The sequence below is a fragment of the Schistocerca gregaria genome, chromosome 4 (assembly GCF_023897955.1).
Source record: "Schistocerca gregaria isolate iqSchGreg1 chromosome 4, iqSchGreg1.2, whole genome shotgun sequence".
NCBI classification, from domain to species: Eukaryota; Metazoa; Arthropoda; class Insecta; order Orthoptera; family Acrididae; genus Schistocerca; species Schistocerca gregaria.
Window position 1 is genome coordinate 194271120 of NC_064923.1, and position 21135 is coordinate 194292254.

Below are 21135 nucleotides of genomic sequence, written 5' to 3' on the forward strand. Positions count from 1 at the left end.
GGGACAAGAGAAAAGCAAAGAAGCATCTGTGAATTTCCATAATACTTCGAAAAAAATCCACGGATGTTTTCTTTGTCGACTATCGGTTGATAAGGAAATTTAAAAGAAATTAGTATATATTATTATTAAACCCTCTATAAGAAAGCTGATGAAAGAGATGTCGATAACTAGGGACTCCTTTCACTGCACCAATTGTTTCCCAATTTTTTGAGAAGATAATGTGCTCTGACTGACCAACCATATTATGCTTAGTAAAGCACAGTTTAGATGTCAGAAGAGTTGTTCAGCTAGGAATACCACTTACATATTCATTCACCCAATTTTATAAGCATTAAACTACAAAACAGCATAGGCTAGTACTTGCAGTGAAGTATCTAAGGAATTTTACTGTGTAAAGTACAACAGTCTCCAAGATAAACGGATGTTTAACGGAATTGATTATATCGCCAAACGGTGGATCATGTCATACAGAACCAAAAGAAAGCAGAAAGATTTATATGATAATTCAACCAAATCCAAGCAGCGGAGATTGTTTAGACTGCGTAGAAATCATTCAGCCTTAGGCCCACTACTGCATCTCACATATGAAAACGACTTTCCGACTATACTTAGCTCTTTTTGCAGATTACGCCGGTATTGCAGTCAAGCCAAACATACATACACCATACAAGAAATACTCCCACTCTCAGTTGTGAGCATCTAGATGTACCGCACCAGTGGTAAATGTAACACACCGTGAGGAAATGGTAATTAAGGCGGAAAATTCAAAATATTTGGATATTCATATTGATAAGACTTAAACTGAAAAACTCCTAAAAACAATTTATTTCAGTCAAATTTTCACTCCGATTAATTGCTTATCTTGGGGAGAGGCGTTCTGTAAGGTGGTCACCCACCTTCATCTTGTAGATATCTGTTTCAAGGTATTGGCTTTTTGTCTACTATTTTACAAGATATGTGTTCCTTTATAAATTTTATTTTAAATAACTGATTACTGTTCAGAAGGAACAATGATGTGTATAATTACAATATCAGAATCTAAAATGACGTTCGTTATTCCACATTAAGTTTGTCTTCAGCGCAAAAATGGGTGCATTGTGATGCCATCAAAGCTTCTGATCACATGTCAAGTGATGTACGGTGTCTGATAAAATAAATGGAAAAGTCTCTCCTTCACGGCGACTTCTTTTCTGTAGAAGCATTTCCACTTATGTAGTAAAAGGTGATGGACTGAAATTGCCAATTCACATCTCTTATGGTAAAAAATAAGTATGAAAAATCAATCTTGTGAATGGTCAGCATCTAGCCATATTCACATATGAGTAATGTGTAATACGAACGTAAAATCGCCGTTCCACACCATTACGATTAGTTGACACCCGACCGGCTAATCGTACACATTCGATTTAATGTAATCCATTATGGAGATAGCAGTTGTCATTATGCTGGTAGAATGCTAACATTGATGACCAGTACACATTCGAATTAAGAGATCGGACTGTGAACTATGAGCAGCTCCGTTCTTGTCATCCAAATGCCTGCGATCTGAAAGTGGGCCAAGGGTTCAAAATGGTTCAAACGGCTCTGAGCACTATGGGATTTAACATCTGAGGTCATCAGTCCCTTAGATCTTAGAACTACTTAAACCTAACTATCCTAAGGACATCACACACATCCATGTCCGAGGCAGGATTCGAACCTGCGACCGTAGCGGTCGCACGGTTCCAGACTGAAGAGCCTAGAACCGCTCGGCCACACCGGCCGGATGGCCAAGGGGTTCAAACTGAGGAGGAGCTGCCAGTTCCGACATTTCACTCGATAAGTTGGTAAATACCCGACATCTTTGCGAAGCCGGGGAAATGAGATTGCTTCTAATTTGTTCCCGCAACACTATATCTAAAACAAAAAAGTAGATACTAATATGTGTTCCTGAACGTCTTAGAGTGAGCAGTAGTATGATTTGTTCGATATCTACCACCTCTCTAGCGTTCCTGCAGATGGCTCAGACCTAATGTTTCTTTTTCATTTTCTTCATACTTTTAGCGTTTATTCAAACGGCTCAGATCTAATGATTCTTCTTCATCTTCTTCATACCTGGTCTGTTTCCCAACCTATCTTCGACGTATTTGATGTGCTGTCGAACCTTCACCTCTGTGTTACAGAAGTAATTTGCCCTATCTAAGCGATTTTATTCGTTCATCCGCTCGGGATTAGCCGAGCGGTCTTGCGCGCTGCAATCATGGACTTTGCGGCTGGTCCTGGCGGACGTTCGAGTCCTCCCTCGGACATGGGTGTGTGTGTTTGTCCTTAGGATAATTTAGGTTAAGTAGTGTGTAGTCTTAGGGACTGATGACCTTAGCAGTTAAGTCCCATGGAATTTTATACATATTTGAACATTTTTTTTTTCGTTCAGTGTGTCCTGACAAAGAATTTTTACAGCCTTTTGCCCCGTAAATGACACACACTGAAGCTCCAAAGAAATTGATATAGGTATGCATAGTCAAATATAGAGATATGTAAACGTGCAGAGCATGCAGCTGGATCGGCAACGTCTATATAAGACAAGTGTCTGGCGCAGTTGTTAGATCGGTTACTGCTGCTTCAATGGCAGATTATCAAGATAAAAGTAAGTCTGAACGCAGTGTTACAGTCGGCGCACGAGCGATGGGACACAATACCTCCGAGGTAGCGATGAAGTGGGGATTTTCCCCTAAGACCATTTCACAAGTGTCCCTGAATATCAGGAATCCGATAAAACATCAAACCTCCGACATAGCTCTGGCCGTTAAAAAACGCTTCAAATGGCTCTAAGCACTATGGGACTTAACATCTTAGGTCATCAGTCCCCTAGACTTAGAACTACCCAAACCTAATTAACTTAAGGAACTCACACACAGCCATGCCCGCGGCAGGATTCCAACCTGCGACCGTAACAGCAGCATGGTTCCGGACTGAAGCGCCAAAACCACTCGGACACATCGGCCGGCTTCTGGCCGGAAAAAGATCCTTCAAGAACGGGACCAACGACGGCTGAAGAGTATCGTTCAACGCGACAGAAGTGCAACCCTTCCGCAAATTGACGCAGATTTTAATGGTGGGCGATTAACAAGTGTCAGCATGCGAACCATTCAACGAAAGCTCTTCGATATGGGCTTTCAGAGCCGAAGGCCCACTCGCGTACCCTTGATGACTGCACGACACAAAGCTTTACGCCTCGCCTGGCCCCATCAACACCGACATTGGACTGTTGATAACTGGAAACACGTTGCCTGGTCGGACGAGACTCGTTTCAAAATAGAAAGAGTGGATGTACATGTGCGGGTAAGGAGGCAACCTCATGAATCCATGGACCCTATATGTCAGCAGGGGACTGTTCAAGCGGATAGAGGCTCTGTTATGGTTTGGGGAGCATGCAGTTAGTGATATGGGACCCCTGATACGTGTAGATACGGCTCTGACAGGTGACACGTAGCATCTTATCTGATCAACTGCATCCATTCAAGTACATTGTGCATTCCGACGGACTTGCGCAATTCCTGCAGGATAATGCGACATCCCACACGTCCATGATTGCTGGAGAGTGACTCCAGGAACACTCTTCTGAGTTTAAACACTTTCGCTGGCCCCCAAACTCCCCAGACGTGAACATTATTGAGCGTATCCGGAATGTCTTGGCACGAGCTGTTCAGAAGAGGTTTCCACCCTCTCGTACTTTTACGGATGTATGGACAGCCGTGTAGGATTCTTGGTGTCAGTTCCCTCCAGCATCACTTCAGACATTAGTCGAGTTTATGTCACGTCTTTTTGCGACACTTCTGCGTGCTCGCGAGGGCTCTACACGATATTCGGCAGGTTTACCAGTTTCTTTGGCTCTTCAGTGTATAATCATGGCCTAACTTTTATGTTTAGTGTATTAACTGTGAAGGTATATCATTTTCTCGTAGTACTGAGTGCTTAACACATATTTTCATATACATGGGTTGGATGTCAAGGAGTAGCAACAATGTTGTGAGTCATACCAGTTTTCATTGACAGACGCTCAGTGTATTACATGCTCTCAATATAATCGCCCCTCATCCCGGTCACCTTCTCCTACACTGATAGGAGGCGTCGGATAACGTCAGCGCGTCCATCTCGGTCCAAGTAACGTAAGAACCACCCTATACTGCGCATAATGTCTTCTCTTGTGTTGTAACGCGTGCTACGAAGAACTTCCTTAATTTTGGGGAACAGGTCGTAACCGCACGGATACGTATCGGGTGAATGGAGCGGATGTTCCTGTACCACCCACTTCCACTAACGCACAGGGTTCGCCGTGTGGCAGCGTACCGTCGCTGTCATCTCAGAGCGGGAGGAAGGAGATGTAAGAAATCGCAGTAGTAGGCGACAGTGACCGTCGGTTACGGCGCTTTACCTCGCCTCTCACAGCTTGAGACAGTACAGCGGCAACTGACTCAAACACAGCCGTCGCTGCTCACAGCTCCACTACAGCTGATCTGCTATCAGATACAAACAGAGCGCATGCAAATCCTTCATGTTACAACAGTGTTGCCACTTCTTTTTATCCAACCAATGGGAAAGGTAAGAGAGAACTATTACTTCGCAAAATCTTAATGTACACTACTGGCCATTAAAATTGCTACACCAATGAGAAATGGAGATGATAAACGGGTATACATTGGACAAATATATTATACTAGAACTGACATGTGATAACATTTTCACGCAATTTGTTTGCATAGATCATGAGAAATCAGTACCCAGAACAACCACCTCTGGCCGTAATAACGGCCTTGATACGCCTGGGCATTGAGTCAAACAGAACTAGGATGGCGTGTACAGGTACAGATGCCCATGCAGTTCGTCAAGAGTAGTGACTGGCGTATTGTGATGAGCCAGTTGCTCGGCCACCATTGACCAGACATTTTCAATTGGTGAGAGATCTAGAGAATGTGCTGGCCAGGGCAGCAGTCGAATATTTTCTGTATCCAGAAAGGCCCGTACAGGACCTGCAACATGCGGTCGTGCATTATCCTGCTGAAATGTAGGGTTTCACAGGGATCGAATGAAGGGTAGAGCCACGGGTCGTAACACATCTGAAATGTAACGTCTACTTGTTCAAAGAGCCGTCAATGCGAACAAGAGGTGACCGAAACGTGTAACCAATGGCACCCCATACTCTCACGCCCGGGTGATACTCCAGTATGGTGATGACGAATTCACGCTTCCAATGTGCGTTCACCGCGATGTCGCCAAACACCGATGCGACCATCATGGTGATGTAAACAGAACCTGGATTCATCCGAAAAAAACGACGTTTCGCCATTCGTGCACCCAGGTTCGACGTTGAGTACACCATCGCAGGCGCTCCCGTCTGTGATGCAACGTCAAGGATAACCGCAGCCATGGTCTCCGAGCTGATAGTCCATGCTGCTGCAAACGTCGTCGAACTGTTCGTGCAGATGGTTGTTGTCTTGCAAACGTCCCCATCTGTAACTCAGGGATCTAGACATGGCTGCACGATCCGTTACAGCCATAAGGATAAGATGCCTGTCATCTCGACTGCGAGTGATACGAGGCCGTTGGGATCCAGCACGGCGTTCCTATTACCCTCCGGAGCCTACCGATTCCATATTCTGCTAACAGTCATTGGATCTCGACCAACGAGAGCAGCAATGTCGCGATACGATAAACCGCAATCGCGATAGGCTACAACCCGACCTTTACCAAAGTCGGAAACGTGATGGTACACATTTCTCCTCATTACACGAGGCATCACAACAACGTTCCATCAGTCCACGCCGGTTAACTGCTGTTTGTGAATGAGAAATCGGTTGGAAACTTTCGTCATGTCAGCACGTTTTAGGTGTCGCCACCGGCGCCAACCTTGTGTGAATGCTCTGAAAAGCTAATCGTTTGCATATCAGAGCATCTTCTTCCTGTCCGTTAAATTTCGCGTCTGTAGCCCGTCATCTTCTTGGTGTAGCAATTTTAGCGACCAGTAGTGTAGTTTCTTTTATGGCCTTGTTATAAATGTTGGATAAAAATTATCATGACAGGAGGAAGTAACTTTTTTTATGTACTACATATGTTCTACAGTGAAGGAGAGCCCGAGATGTCCGAAGAACAACTAACTGAATATTCCAGTTCTCATCAGCAAAATACTAGGCAATCTCATAGTTGTGTAAAAGAAATATAAGCTGGGAATTCTGGGGAGGGAATTTTCTGTTTCGACCAACGGCCTTGCCGCAGTGGTAACACCCGTTCCCGTCAGGTCTCCGAAGTTAAGCGCTGTTGGGCTTGGCCAGCACACGGGTGTTTGACCGTCCCACTTGCTGAGCGCTGATGACAAGCGGGGTGCACTCAGCCACTCTGAGGAGCTACTTGATGAGAAGTGGCGGCTGCAGTCACGAAAACTGACAACGGCCGGGAGGGCGGTGTGCTGACCTCTCTCTCCTCCAAATCCGTATCCAGTGACACTTACAGTTGGAGGATGACTCGGCGGTCGATCAGTACCGTTGGGCCTTCCGAGATCCACTCCGACGGAGGTTTATAGTTTTAGTTTTCGATTTTGTTTCAACTTTTGCCTTACAAACAAATGAACCCTCCGGAAAGCCTTCAAGTGTGGGACTGGCGTTAATTTTAGTACCGCGCGGAGTGGTAGCGTGGTTAAAGGCGCTATGTCACGAATCGCGTGGTCCCTCCCTCCGTGGGTTCGAGTTCTCCCTCGGGCATGGGTGTGTGTGTTGTCCTTAGCGTAAGTTAGTTTAAGTATTGTGTAAGTCTAGGGACCGATGACCTCCGGAGTTTGGTCCCTTAAGAATTCAAACACATTTGAACATTTTTTAATTTTAGTTTTTTCCTAGAACCATGCGCTCCAGACGTATCTGTTATATATGAGGCGGAACTATGGGCCTCATGGAAAAAGGGTGACCCGTCTGAGTCACGCCATTCGGCTCTTAGTCTGACCACGAGGTGTGGCCATTAAATGCACGCGTTGATCACGTAGGCTGACCTGAGGATCAATGAAGTATACTTGACGGGATCTATCTGGAACAGCTTAGGTGATTAGAAGGTTAGTAGACAGGAATACAATTAAATACTTAGCTTTAATCCAGCATCAGCGGTGACCGTCGATCTTGATTTTGTACAGTAATATTTACAAGTGCAGTTATAGGCTTCTTTACAATTCTGATTGCTTCACACATACAGATAAATTGTCAATTCATAAACTGTATGTGGTGCCTGGCTATGTCGTAGCTACTGACTTAGCTGAAGGCTATGCTAACTAGCGTCTCTGCAAATGAGATCTCTGAAGCTGTAAAAAGTGAACCATTCCTATTAAAGTCGGTTGTAGAACTGGGCAGTGCGCTAGCTTATCTCGCAAGACCAGCCGAGTGGCGGCGCTCGGTCTGCCAGCGTCGACAGTAGCGATTCGCGGGTCCGATGTGTACTGACGGACCGCGGCCGATTTGAAGCCTACAACCTAACCAGTGCGTTGCCTTGCTGTGACACCCCAGTATCCATGAAGGACTACCTCGTATGAGGACAGAGGCATGCGCAGTGAGCCTACCTGCTGTTTTAGTGATTTCCAAGTTGATACAACATTAGTTAGTGGTTAGGTTAGTCTTGTTTAACGTCCCGTCGGCAACGAAGTCATTAGAGATGGAACGCAAGCTCGGGTTAGGGAAGAATGGGGAAGGAAATCGGCCGTGCCCTTTCAAAGGAACCATCCCGGCATTTGCCTGAAACGATTTAGGGAAATTACGGAAAACCCAAATCACGATGGCTGGAGACGGGATTGAACCGTCGCCCTCCCGAATACGAGTCCAGTGTGCTAACCACTGCGCCACCTCGCTCGGTATATCAACATTAACGAAACATCGATTCTATTTTCAAGGTCCCAATCGACCACGCACGAGCACCACAAGGCAGGATAGCCGTATTGCGCATCAAACATCCAGCAACCCTACAATATTCTGTGCCACACAGTACCAGTGGACGGAGATTAGCAGCAACTGGACTTGGCGATTACGGGCATATGCGTAGGCCGCTGTTAACACTGCAACGAAAATTACTGCGTTTGGAGTGTTACCATAACCGGAAAGCATGAACTGCCGACAAATGGCGTCGCTTTGTGTTCAGCGAGGAATCGCGGCCCATTTTGCCAACATTTTTTGAGATGCAGAGTACTGTCATTAATGGAATCATGCTGGGGAACGACTGGATGTGACTTCAGTTCACGGCTGGTAGTGACTGATGGAACTCTGACGCATATCCATATGTCACGGACATCCTATACCCTCATGCGTTACCCCTCAAGCGACAATATCGTGGTGCCTTTTTTCAAAAGGACAGCTCGTGATACTGAGCTACTCTTGCAACCCGCAAGCTCCACAGAGCTGTCGCCGATAGAACATACGCCTCAGGAGAGGTGACAGCGACTTTATGTCATGCTTCCCAACCGACATACACCACTGTAGAAGGGGTGAATCGTTGCACTTATAAGTGGGTCCATACTGCCAAGCTCTTTGTAAATTTTACTCAATTTTGTAATTACAAAAATAGTAACATACCTTCTCAGTCTGTGAAGTTTCATTTCGTTTTTTCCTGGGCGCTTCACCTTTTTCGTCAGGCAGTATACTTGGTCGATTTCGGGTCTAAATTACAACGCGACTATGCACTCACATTGAGTTTATATCACAACGTCGTTTCCTGCTATGTACATCAAAAAATAGTCGCAATTGTGGATGCCTTTAGACAATTCTTAGTTTTATAAATACCTGTCACTGTCGGCTGGAAAGTGATCCATTAATGCAATGTACAGAAAGCTTGAGATGCGAAGTTTTTTTATTGCTTTAACTGCGTGTATGTATACCGGATTACTAGTTTCTATAGGACTAAGCTACCATCATCAGGTACACACAGCACAGCATGATTTCATAACGCGGACTCTGTGAATGGTGAAGATGACAGACAGCTTAGTCCTGTCGAAACTAGAAACCCGATGTACATACAAGCGGTCATGACAATAAAAAATTTCTCATCTGAAGCTTTATTTATACTGAACTGCTAACTTTATGTTATGTTCGACTACATAAATTCAGATGAGAATGAATATTCATTGTAGAACATCGATCTTGAGAAGGGGGCTAACTGCGACATTATCCGTAAGTTATTCAAATCTCTCCACACCGATACTGTTACACTAAAGAATGATGTGTGTCATAATTTGCCTTACCTCTAGATTATTCAGTTACAAGTGAATAGAAGTCAGCACAAGTAGGAAAACTTCCAGCCGCTGTTGGTGTTTGGTGTCTTAGTACTGCCAGCGTTACGGATCCAATAATACCAGTATTACGTCTGCAACTTCAGTGGTGAGTGGGAAGTGAATATCATACTGCATTGTCGGTCGTGTTTATTTCAACGTGTATTATGAACAGATTCGTAATCCATCATGGTAGACAGCCATGATTCTTTGGAGAAGGTCTATTAGAACACGCCAGAAGTAAGGAACATCATTAACATTGTAGCCGAGCACTGGCTTCGAGAACTGATACGAAACGATGAGTACTATCATGAAAACGATTTCGTCAATACGACTCTTTCAAGAATTATTTAAATTTCCGTATTCCTGTGTCAATCTTCTGCTATTACGCTTCTGCTTTCGTACACATACGTGCAGTACCAGCGTGTTATCGGTTAACATGATTTTCTGCGAAATCAGTTGGCGTTATTTATTGATGCCATTTTTCAGTGTTTATTAGTATCTTTTAACTATGTGTGCTGTTATTTCTTGATGCAGTCCAGACCGCACGAACACCGTATTTGATCACACAACTAAAAATGCAGATACAATTGTGAATGTAATAGAATTTATGAATCCAGAAAGGCAGCACTAAAGCGCTAGGGTATCGGGTATCTGAAGTGTTGCGCCACATCAGGAATGTTTTTTCTTCGTGTGTCGAATGTACAAAATTTAATGAAAACGCGGTTATTTACAATTCCGAACGACGATGCAGTATAGGATTCCGAGTTCGATACGGTCCGCATACACATTTATTGAATAAACACAGCTATTTGTTTTGAATTTACAGGTAAACGTACTGATGTAATTACCACTACGTATGGAAAGATTAAACTTGCAACCCCGAATAATGAGCTGGATTTACAACGATATGTTTCAAACAAAAACATAATTAATAGCATTTCATATCACAGCGCGGTAGTGCAATGTTGATTCTTGAAACGTTATTCGTGTTAACTCCGTAAACTGTCCGACTGAGAAGCATTATTAGGTTTCTGAGTTAACTGAACAGCTGATCTTGAAATATCAAAGAGAACCTCTCTATACTCTAAACTTATCTTACTGGAAATGAGATGCAGTTTACTCTTTATTTTAAAATGTGAAGGACCAATCTGAATAATGTTCTGAGTCATTACACAAATCTCTGAGGAATGACTCTGATGATGTTTTACCTGCTCGTTGAGATATCAGAAAACCGTTATGTGGATCTATTCTTGTTTTGGAAGTTACTATCCGGAATCCTGCAGCTCGGCGAAAATGATCTTCTGCTGTTCGCTGTAGGCTAAAACTTATATAAGAATACTCGTAATGGACAGTTCGCATTTTGCCCAGGCAGTGACAAGAATAGAGACTGGATACTGGTTAGTACTTTCCGTCCTAGAAAAAAGTTGTCCAGAATAGTTGGCTCTGAGCACTATGGGACTTAACATCTGAAGTCATCAGCCCTCTAGACTTCGAACTACTTAAACCTAACTAACCTAAGGACATCACACACATCCATGCCCGAGGCAAGGTACCCCGGTACCCCAGGGAAAGACCCTTGTGATTAATGTTGTACATTAATGACCTTGCAGACGACATTAATATTAAGATCAGGCTTTTTGTACATGGTGCAGTTATCAACAATGAAGTACTATCTGAAGAATATACTACAAAATATACTACAATCCTCTACGTATCCCTCACATAGAGATCATAGAATAAAATTGGAATAATTAATGCATGCACAGAGGCATTCAGACAGCCATTCTTCCCGTCGGGAAGGTGTTGTCGTTGAGTGACTGTAGGAGGACACAAGATGACTTGGACAGGATTTGTGATTGGTGTAAAGAATGGCACCTAACTCTAAATTCAGATAAATGAAAATTAATGCAGATGAATGGGAAAAAGAATCCCGTAATGTTTGAATACTCCATTAGTAGTGTAGTGCTTGACGCAGTCACGTCGATTAAATATTTGGGCGTAACATTGCGGAGCGACATGAAGTGGGACAAGCATGTAATGGCAGTTGTGGGGAAGGCGGATAGTCGTCTTCGGTTAATTGGTAGAATGTTGGGAAGATGTGGTTCACCTCTAAAGGAGACTGCTTATAAAACACTAATACGACCTATTCTTGAGCACTGCTCGAGCGTTTGTGATCCCTGTCAGATCGGATTGAGGGAGGACATAGAAGAAATTCAGAAGCGGGCTGCTAGATTTCTTACTGGTAGGGATGATCATCACGCGAGTGCTACAGAAATGCTTCAGGAACACGGGTGGGAGTCTATAGAGGAAAGGAGGCGTTCTTTTCGTGAATCGCTGCTGAGGAAATTTAGAGAACCAGCCATTGAGGCTGACTGCAGTATAATTTTACTGCCGCCGACTTATATTTCGCGGAAAGATTACAAAGATAATATAAGAGAGATTAGGGCTCGTACAGAGTCATATAGGCAGTCATTTTTCCCTCGTTCTGTTTGGGAGTGGAACAGGGAGAGAAGATGCTAGTTGTGGTACGAGGCACCCTCCGCCACGCGCCGTATGGTGGATTGCGGAGTATGTATGTAGATGTAGATGTAAACGTGTTCCGTACGTGACCGTAACAAGAAGAAACACTAATAATTGGTGCAGAGGGACGTACCACCTGACGTACCCTCTGCCATACACCTCACGGTCATTTGCAGAGTGTAGGTGTAGATGTAGATGTACCAGATCGTTTAACTTCCGGAATTCAAGAATTATCAGGCTTACTGTAACAGTGCAGCAAATTAGCTCTACACAATAACTTAAGAAGCATCTACTCGATAGAAATACTCGCACCAGAATGTCCTACATGGCCCGTTCATTATCAAAATCCCGAGACAATTGCTGCGCGCCACAGAGCGCATAGCTTCTCTCTCGCAATACAGATTGGCGTCTGGCCATTATGAACAAAAAAAAATATTCCATAGCATGTTAAGAGGAAATCGCCATCAACATGAAGAGCAGTGTGAGGACCGGTGCGTTGGTAGGCCAAGATCTGGTGCCTCCATCGATCGATGAAGCAGAGAGCACAGTTACTGATCAGCTCGGCTTGTACAGGTTAAAGAAAACTCCGAAACACGATATAACTTGAATTTTTCGAAAATATATGTTATATCCATAGAGCGACCAAATAGAGTGATATTCTTAATTCATTTGGCTCTATTGATATAGTAGAATACGTAAGGAGATAGGGATTGTTGTTTTTTCACTTTGTACACTCTTTTACTTTATACTGAAAGTCTTTAATGGACATCAATGAAGGCGAAAATACTCCCAGTTTTTTAAACCGACAATAGCACCTCCGTATCTTCTTCTTCGATGTGCGATATTCCGGTAACTTTCTCCCTAATTTTCGGTTCAGTGTCTCTGTCCTCTTTTGAAACATCCTGTTCTGTTGATGCAGCTCTCGACGCTAGCTTACCCTGTATAAGGCTCTTCATCTCTGCCTATCTACGGCATCCCACATCTATTTCAACCTGCTTCCTGCATTCAAGCTTGATCTCCCTGTACCATTTCCAACAGCTGCCGAATACATACGCTCACTTCCCTCCAGTACTAAATTAACGATTCCTTGATGCCTCAGAATATATCCTACCAACCAGCCACAATTTATTTTTCCCCATTTCGATACAATATCTCCTTAGCAGTTATTTGAAGTACCTGTATAATCTTTGGCATTCTTCTGTAGCACCACACTTCAAAAGCTTTTATTCGTTTCTTGTCTGAAGTGTTTAGTGTCCGTGTTTCACTTTCGTACAGGGTTACACTCCAAACAAATACCAGCAGAAAGTGCTTCCTAAGATTTAAATCTCATTTTCGATGTTAAAAAGTTTCCGTTTTTCATAAATACTTTTTCTGTTCTTCCCATCTACCTTTTATATCGTTTCAACTTTGGGAATCATCAGTTCTTTTGCTGCTCTACCTTCAAAATTTCCACTACTTTCAGTACCTCATTTTATAATCTCCTCAGCATCGCCTGATTTAATTACACTCCTTTCCATTACACTTCTTTTACTTTTTCTGGTGCTCATCTTATAATCTGTTTTCAAGACATTATCTGTGAATGCCGTATTATGATTCTTGGTCAGCGTAGCCGCGCCTACCGAGTGTTTAAACCCTCCTTGCAAGCTCTCTGTCGTTACATTTGTGCTTTAAAAATGACGGACTGTTCACCTGAAGAAATAACTGCAGTCGTCGAAGACGTCAACCGGTTGCACTCCCATAAGTTGTTTGAAAACTATCCACTCCGTTCAACTGTTCTTCTAAGTCCTTTGCCGTCCCTGACACAATTACTACGTCACTGGTAAACCTCAAGTTTTAAATTATTCTTCTGGAACATTTATTTTCTTTCCAAATTACTCCGTTTTCTTCACAGCTTGCGCAGTATAAAGATTGAAAAACATTGTGAATGGCCTTCAACGTGTCTCATTACCTTCTCAATTACGTCTTACCTTCCATGTTCTTCGACACTAATAACAGCAGTTTGTTTTCTTTTCAATTCAGAATTCAACATCGTCAAAAGATTTTTCTAAATCTACAAGTGCTACACGTTTGCCGTTCATCAGTGTCTCCTTAGAGGTAAGTGACGGAGTCAGTACTGATCTTGTTCGTGATCAGTTTCCTATTTATTTCTTTTGTTTTTGCCTGCAAATAATTGGTGTCTATGTTTTGCAACCATGGCTTATTAACATTTTTTCTTGTAAATTTCACTCCTTTCATCACCGGCTTTCTTCGGAATTGGAATTATTAAGTTTTTCGATTGTCTCATATTTCTTCCATTCGAGATGGAAATCTTTCATTGTAGCAGACATAAAATATGTTTCGTGTTAGGATCGGAAGCTTCTGCGGCGATTCGCTTTCAAGGGCTTTGATAGACGTTGTTACCCCACAGCACCCGCTATGCCTTTCAACGAAGCTTGGTGGGTCAACGGGGACTGAAAGCGAAATTACACCTCGATCCTTTCATCTCGGACCACAAATACCCCCGCTAAAGCAAACAGAGGAGTCGCGCTGGATGGAGACATTGCCCAGAGGTAGCGCTTTGCAGAGGTGTCACATGCTGTGGACTGGCGGTGTCAGATCTCCTTGTCCAGTCCAGGAGGGCAAAGCACTAGGCGGTACTCACGCGTGCATAAATATTTTTGTGAACGCGGAATGGTGTCAGTTACGTCGTCATCAGCATCAGGGATTAGTCATTAAGGACTTTTTCTTTTTCAAGGATATTGAAATTGGTTTCTCCATTTTCTCTACCTTTCGGTATGGCTTTGCAATCAATTTTTGGATGTCTACAACGTTACGTAGTAAAATTACAACACCGGAAAGGACTTGAAATGACGAAATTTCACTTACTGTAACTAATACAGGACGAACATATGATTAATGTTGTGGATGACAGGGATATATAGAGGGTTATGAATGTTGGGCTCCATAAGGCGAATAGAAATCTGCCAAGGACAGTACTTCTACTTATGGCATGTATCGGTTAGAAAAATGCACCGATGATGACTGATATCAGTCGATAACGGTCTGCAAGAAGATAAATAAATTATGTTTCCGCGACTGGTTGCTACATTATTTATAAAAATAATAAAATTATATATAGAGTGTGATAAATTTTATTTGTACCAGGAGCAGTCGACGCTCGATTCCGTAGCTCTATGTCAGCCTCATGTGAAGTAAACACGTTCTGCTGCTCGTATTGCTAAGGAGTCTTCCTTGGTGGGAGGCTTTACATTTATATCTCGAGCATAACTAATGAGGGTCTTGAATAAAGAACCACAGGGAGAAAAGTTACAAGCAACATACCAATCTGTAGCATCGTGTATTGTGTATTACACCGGGGTTCTATAAACGAGGGAGAGTCTTCGTCCCGCCGTAGCCCTCAGTGGAGCCCCCTGAAAAAGTGATGGCAGGATTTAACCAAGAAAATGTATGGTTTATGTGCAAGGGAAGTTCTTCTTGGATTCCAGGAAATAAGAGAAGAATTATGGAAGGTAGGCCGGCGACATCAGAAGATATTCTGCAGGAACAGGGATCGTGTCACCGGAGGTCGCAGTGCATGGAAATATCTGGACGATGCTCTAATCCATCAGTGGTTCTCAAATTTCTTGGATCTGACCACATAGTTAAGATGCCTTCAGCAAATAAAATTGCAGACTACTATTTCCTGGCTTCAATACATTGTCCTACGATCCGTGTAATGTCGGAACGTCAGTGTCATTGGTTCGTCCGTAATTCATTTTCTCAGGCTTATTTATTTCCCTGTGTATTTCACGAACTACTGCAAAACTTTCTAATTAATGACAGTTGTGTGGCCGGCCGCGGTGGTCTCGCGGTTCTAGGCGCGCAGTCCGGAACCGTGCGACTGTTACGGACGCAGGTTCGAATCCTGCCTCGGGCATGGATGTGTGTGATGTCCTTAGGTTAGTTAGGTTTAAGTAGTTCTAAGTTCTAGGAGACTAATGACCACAGCAGTTGAGTCCCATAGTGCTCAGAGCCATTTTTTTTTTTTTTTTGACAGTTGTGTGACTTCGCTGTCAGGTGTCTTAAGTGTAACTGTCACGTGTGGGTAACTGTGCAGAGTGCGTTTATGGCATCGGGTCTGTTTGTTCGGCGATGGTGATTTCACTACGTGGATAGTGGTGGCCATTTAGTGAAGGGAGAAGACAGATGTCACGTTCAGACTCAAAGAGAGGATCACAGGCTCATGGCCCCCTGCAGGGAACACTTCGCTAATACAATGTTTTCTATTTCCAAAGTTTTTTGGCAAAGTCTCGATAGTAATTTTGGATGAAAGGTGCAATACATGTTAATGGCTATCAATTGAAATTTTTACTTGCACGCCTGAGGGGTAGCCCACTCGCCTTGCTTTCCTGCCTGTCTCGCAGTACAAAATGCTCTAACCAGCTAGGGAGCACATGCACAGTTTGACCTTATCTGCAGGCAACAGCAAATGTTCCTGATACGTAGGAACATGAGTCAGACAAGACAGAAAGGAAAATGTCGTAGTATAAAAAAGACTAACGAAGAGATTGACCGTTCCCAAACGTATCGGAAAACAGTGGAAACAAAACCAGTCTTCCCATTTCCCCGCTTGCACAACCACTGTCTGATGAACTGGAAATTAGAATCGTAGTGGTGAGTAAAATGTTGATAATTTGCAGGGCGCATTTCTATTTTACACACGTAAACTACGACGCTGTAAAAGTTGTGAACGTTGTTTCGCATTGTTGCTATCAATCTAGTAGCATGACTTTCGTAATTCTTTGATTTTATGCTATGGAGATATAGTAAGTGCTGACGGAGATAAGTTATTATATTAATAGATTTTACGTACCTTATTTTTATTGTAATTACAATCGTAGGCATGTCAAAACTTCGAGTAATTGTACATTGCGCTGGACGAGAGAGAGTTGGGGGGAAGAGACAGAAATTGTGCACATTGTGCACGGCAAAAGTAACCAACATACTGAAGAGCATAAAAAAGCTATAAGGGACTTTATGTGTCACTCTCATCCTGCCTCCCGCTTAGTCACCACAGATGGAACAGACTTTGAAAATCATCCCACATCACAAACAAACTGCTACTCTCGCCAGAACAGCTGCCAATAGATGTAACGGGCGATCAAAAAGTTTCCGTTAGGAGGCTTTACAATCCAGAATCGGTATGCCAGTCAGGCAAAATTATCGTGAACATTCAGGCAATCACCCCATCAACGCACAAGGTTGCTGCGAGAAGAAGTCTGTAACTGCCTGCTGCACATCCTCAAGCAACACAAATCATCTTTTTTTAAGGGACGGAAGGCATGATAATGTCGTGGGGAGAGATCAGAACTATAGGGCGGGTGCTCGAGTGTCTCGCATTTATTTGGCGTAAATTGTCAGTTACAACATAAGCGATATGAAGATGTGCATTATCATGAAACAACACGGAACTTGGAGCTGTGGTTTCCGAAAGACATGCTGCCCCACATACATTCTTCATTCTCCGATGGATGTCTGTCAGTGTTTGCTGGCCGCTGTGGCCGAGCAGTTGTAGTCGCTTTAGTCCGGAATCGCGCTGCTGCTACGATCGCAGGTTCGAATCCTGCCTTGGGCATGGATGTGTGTGATGTCCTTAGGTTAGTTAGGTTTAAGTAGTTCTAAGTCTAGGGGACTGGTGACTTCAGATGTTAAGTCCCATAGTGCTTAGACCCATCTGAACCATTTTTTCTACAAGTGTTTATCCTATGGCAACCAAGATGTAGTAACAGCACGTTGGTCCTATTTGGATACATTTAGTAATAACATCGCTAGAGGTCAAGTTTTCGTATTTACTGCACACACGTAGGAAAGACACAAATGCTACACTAATCCATTGCCTACATTTCGTTGTTTATATACTTGCATCGGAATCGTGCTACATTGCTTGCAATTTATAGCATCACCGTCAAACGGTAACTTTTGTGTTGCCCCTTATATAATAGAATAATGAAGAGGGAGGATATGCACAGCCAGTTGGTGAAAGACGACAGCCAGTTGGTGATGTTAGTGGACAGATTGTTGTGTACATAGTTCCACGTAGTCAGCGCGTACACAACTTTCCCACTAGAGCGCACCCCGCTAAGCACAACAGCGCAGGCGCAGCGCTCGTCCGTCTCCGCGCTAAGAGATGGTACTGCTTAGAGACTGACCAAATTCTGTTTCCGCCGATTTGCGTATTAATATGTAACGCAGCCAATGAGATTGTCGCTAACGTAGAACCAGTTCTCCTCGCGGATCACACTCGCGCAGTTATACCTGAACGCGCGAGGTATTATAACGAGTGTACAGACGTCCGATTAGTCAGTCTGCATTTGTCTGCAATAGTCTGTACCAGTCTGCATTTGTCTGTGCCAGTCTATAGTCAAGTTTCAGTCTGCGTCTAATAAGATTATCATATTCCTTTACATAGCCATGAAGATAAATGTATAGACACTTTTGTCAAATTCCCGGCGGGGTCAGGGATTTTCTCTGCCTCGTTATGGCTGGGTGTTATGTGATGTCCTTAGGTTAGTTAGGTTTAAGTAGTTCTAAGTTCTAGGGGACTGATGACCGTAGATGTTAAGTCCCATAGTGCTCAGAGCCATTTGAACGATTTTCGAACTTTTGTCAAGTATCAGAGATATGTGAGAATAAGATTAACGTACCAAGACCAAAGGAACTTCAGATTGTCAATTGTAAATAGCATGCAGAATCAATTTACTTAAGGTTAATGCTTGTTACTATTTTAATCAAGTTCTGTTTATGGTCACCGTCAATCTGCTACTCTACGCGTGCAAGTGGCATTTCTATCGTCTGACCTAACGGCAGAAGATAAACACGCCACAATAATACCACGAAACATATTGCTGACACTCGCCTACTTCGTTAGAGAGACTAGTCAAATAATCTGATGGTGTGTGTACTGAAGGTCTTACAGTATGCACACCACACAGATATAGCTGGCTTTTAAAGTAATGTGGTAGATTTAGTCCATTGATGAAGAGAGAGGGTAGATGTGGCAATGCTGGAGTTAAAGGCAGTGGTTGTGGTAGTGCTGCAGGTGCTGTGAATTGTTGAAGTTAGAGGGCAGATTCATCTAGTTAATGAAGTGAGTGGGTGGTTTCAGCTACCTGGTGAAGTAATAGGGGACATTAGAGAGTAAATGTAGCCAGTTGGTGAGGTGAGTAGGCAGATGTAGCCAGCTGGTGAAGTAATGGGACATAATTATGCATTTAGTTGCTGAATTGAGAAGGTATATCTAGCCAGATGGTGGAGGGAAAGGTTGTACTGTAGTGGTGATGCACGCGCTGTCAGTTGGCGAAGTTTTAAGGTAGATGTAGCTCATTAGTGAAGTGGGTAGGCAGATACAACTGCCTGGTGAAGTAATGGGGGACATGTAGCCAGTGGTTGAGACAGGGTAGATGTAGCCAGCTGGTGACGATAGACAGGAGGTGTAGCAGTTGGTGAGGTGAGTAGACAGGTCGAACCAGCTGATGAAGAAATGGGGCATAATTAGTTAGTTGTTGAACGGAGATTGTAGATGTAGCCAGATGGTGGAGTGAAAGGCAGTGGTTATGGTGTTGCTGCAGGTGCCGGACAAGATGACGAGCGAGGTGAGCGAGGCGCCGTGGGACGGCGGGGTGCTGGCGGCGTCCCTGTCGCTGGGGCTGGTAGTGCTAGTGCTGGGAGCCGCCGTCGCCTGCCTGTGGAGGCGCCACCAGCTGGCCAGGTGTCTCGCAGCCCACGGCAAGCACCGCGCGGCCGCCACCTGCTCCACGGTCAGTACTGGTAGACGCCGATTGTACCACGTGCTCAGAATTTTCGGCAGTACTTCCACTAATATACATATACTTTTTCAGTGTGGCTCTGAGATCGCCCCCCCCCCCCTCCCCGCCCCCTCCGATAAATTCTAAACTATTCTGTGTAACAATTGCTGCAGACTGACGGTATAGCCTTTTGACTCATCAGGCAGCGTCATAATCCTCTTCAAAATTTCGAAGTTTCACTCAGCTGGTGTCTCCTTCAGGATTCCATTGGTGCCTTGGTTGGCTGAAAATCGCCGAAACGCAATGTCGCGTTCATTAATAAAGTGCTATATACCCTCTGGAGAAGTGCATTTAGTGGATGTAAAACTTTAGGATACTGCTGAGGAGTCATCGTCATTGGGTGAATACTGAAAACAGATATTGAAAGAGAAGGTGAGTTCATAATTTTTGTAATACCGGCTCGGTTGCTGGTTAGTTGTTTATGTTCCTTACTCACCATTGATAGGTATTTCCAACCTAGCGGGCAATCTACATGTACATGATTACTCTGCAATTCACATTTATGTGCTTGGCAGAGGGTTCATCGAACCACAATCATACTATCTCTCTACCAGTCCACTCCCGAACAGCGCGCGGGAAAAACGAACACCTAAACCTTTCTCTTCGAGCTCTGATTTCTCTTATTTTATTTTGATGATCATTCCTACCTATGTAGGTTGGGCTCAAAAAAATACTTTCGCATTCGGAAGAGAAAGTTTGTGACTGAAATTTCGTAAATAGATCTCGCCGCGACGAAAAACGTCTTTGCTTTAATGACTTCCATGCCAATTCGCGTATCATTTCTGCCACACTCTCTCCCCTATTACGTGATAATACAAAACGAGCTGCCCTTGTTTTGCACCCTTTCGATGTCCTCCTTGAATCCCACGTGGCAAGGATCCCACACCGCGCAGCAATATTCTAACAGAGGACGAACGACTGTAGTGTAAGCCGTCTCTTTAGTGGACTTGTTGCATCTTCTAAGTGTCCTGCCAATGAAACGCAACCTTTGGCTCGCCTTCGCCGCAATATTATCTATGTGGTCTTTCCAACTAAAGTTGTCCGTAATTTTAACACCCAGGTACTTAGTTGAACTGACAGCCTTGAGAATTGTACTATTTATCGAGTAATCGAATTTCAACGCATTTTTTTTTTTTTTTTTGGAACTCATGTGGATCACTTCACACTTTTCGTCACACCTGCCACACCATACAGCAGTCTTTTCTAAATCGCTTTGAAACTGATACCGGTCTTCGGATAACCTTATTAGACGGTAAATTACAGCATCATCTGCGAACAACCTATGAGAAATACTCAGATTGTCACCCAGGTCATTTATACAGGGTGTTACAAAAAGGCACGGCCAAACTTTCAGGAAACATTCCACACACACAAATAAAGAAAAGATGTTATGTGGACATGTGTCCTGAAACGCTTAATTACCATGTTAGAGCTCATTTCAGTTTCGTCTGTATGTACTGTACTTCCTCGATTCACCGCCAGTTGGCCCAATTGAAGGAA

At 43.6% G+C, this 21135-nt stretch overlaps 1 protein-coding gene across 4 annotated transcripts in view; it reads left to right on the plus strand.

Annotated features, from left to right (window-relative positions):
• LOC126267068 (muscle, skeletal receptor tyrosine protein kinase-like) overlaps window positions 1–21135 on the plus strand; it is a 590423-nt gene that overhangs the window by 458986 nt on the left and 110302 nt on the right. For 2 of the 4 annotated variants that reach the window (XM_049971918.1, XM_049971917.1), the window contains exons 4-5: window positions 13811–13885; window positions 19399–19587. In XM_049971918.1, coding sequence (XP_049827875.1) covers window positions 13811–13885; window positions 19399–19587 — 264 coding nt within the window. The remainder of the gene's footprint in view (window positions 1–13810; window positions 13886–19398; window positions 19588–21135) is intronic. The other 2 variants (XM_049971921.1, XM_049971919.1) reach the window with 1 other exon arrangement.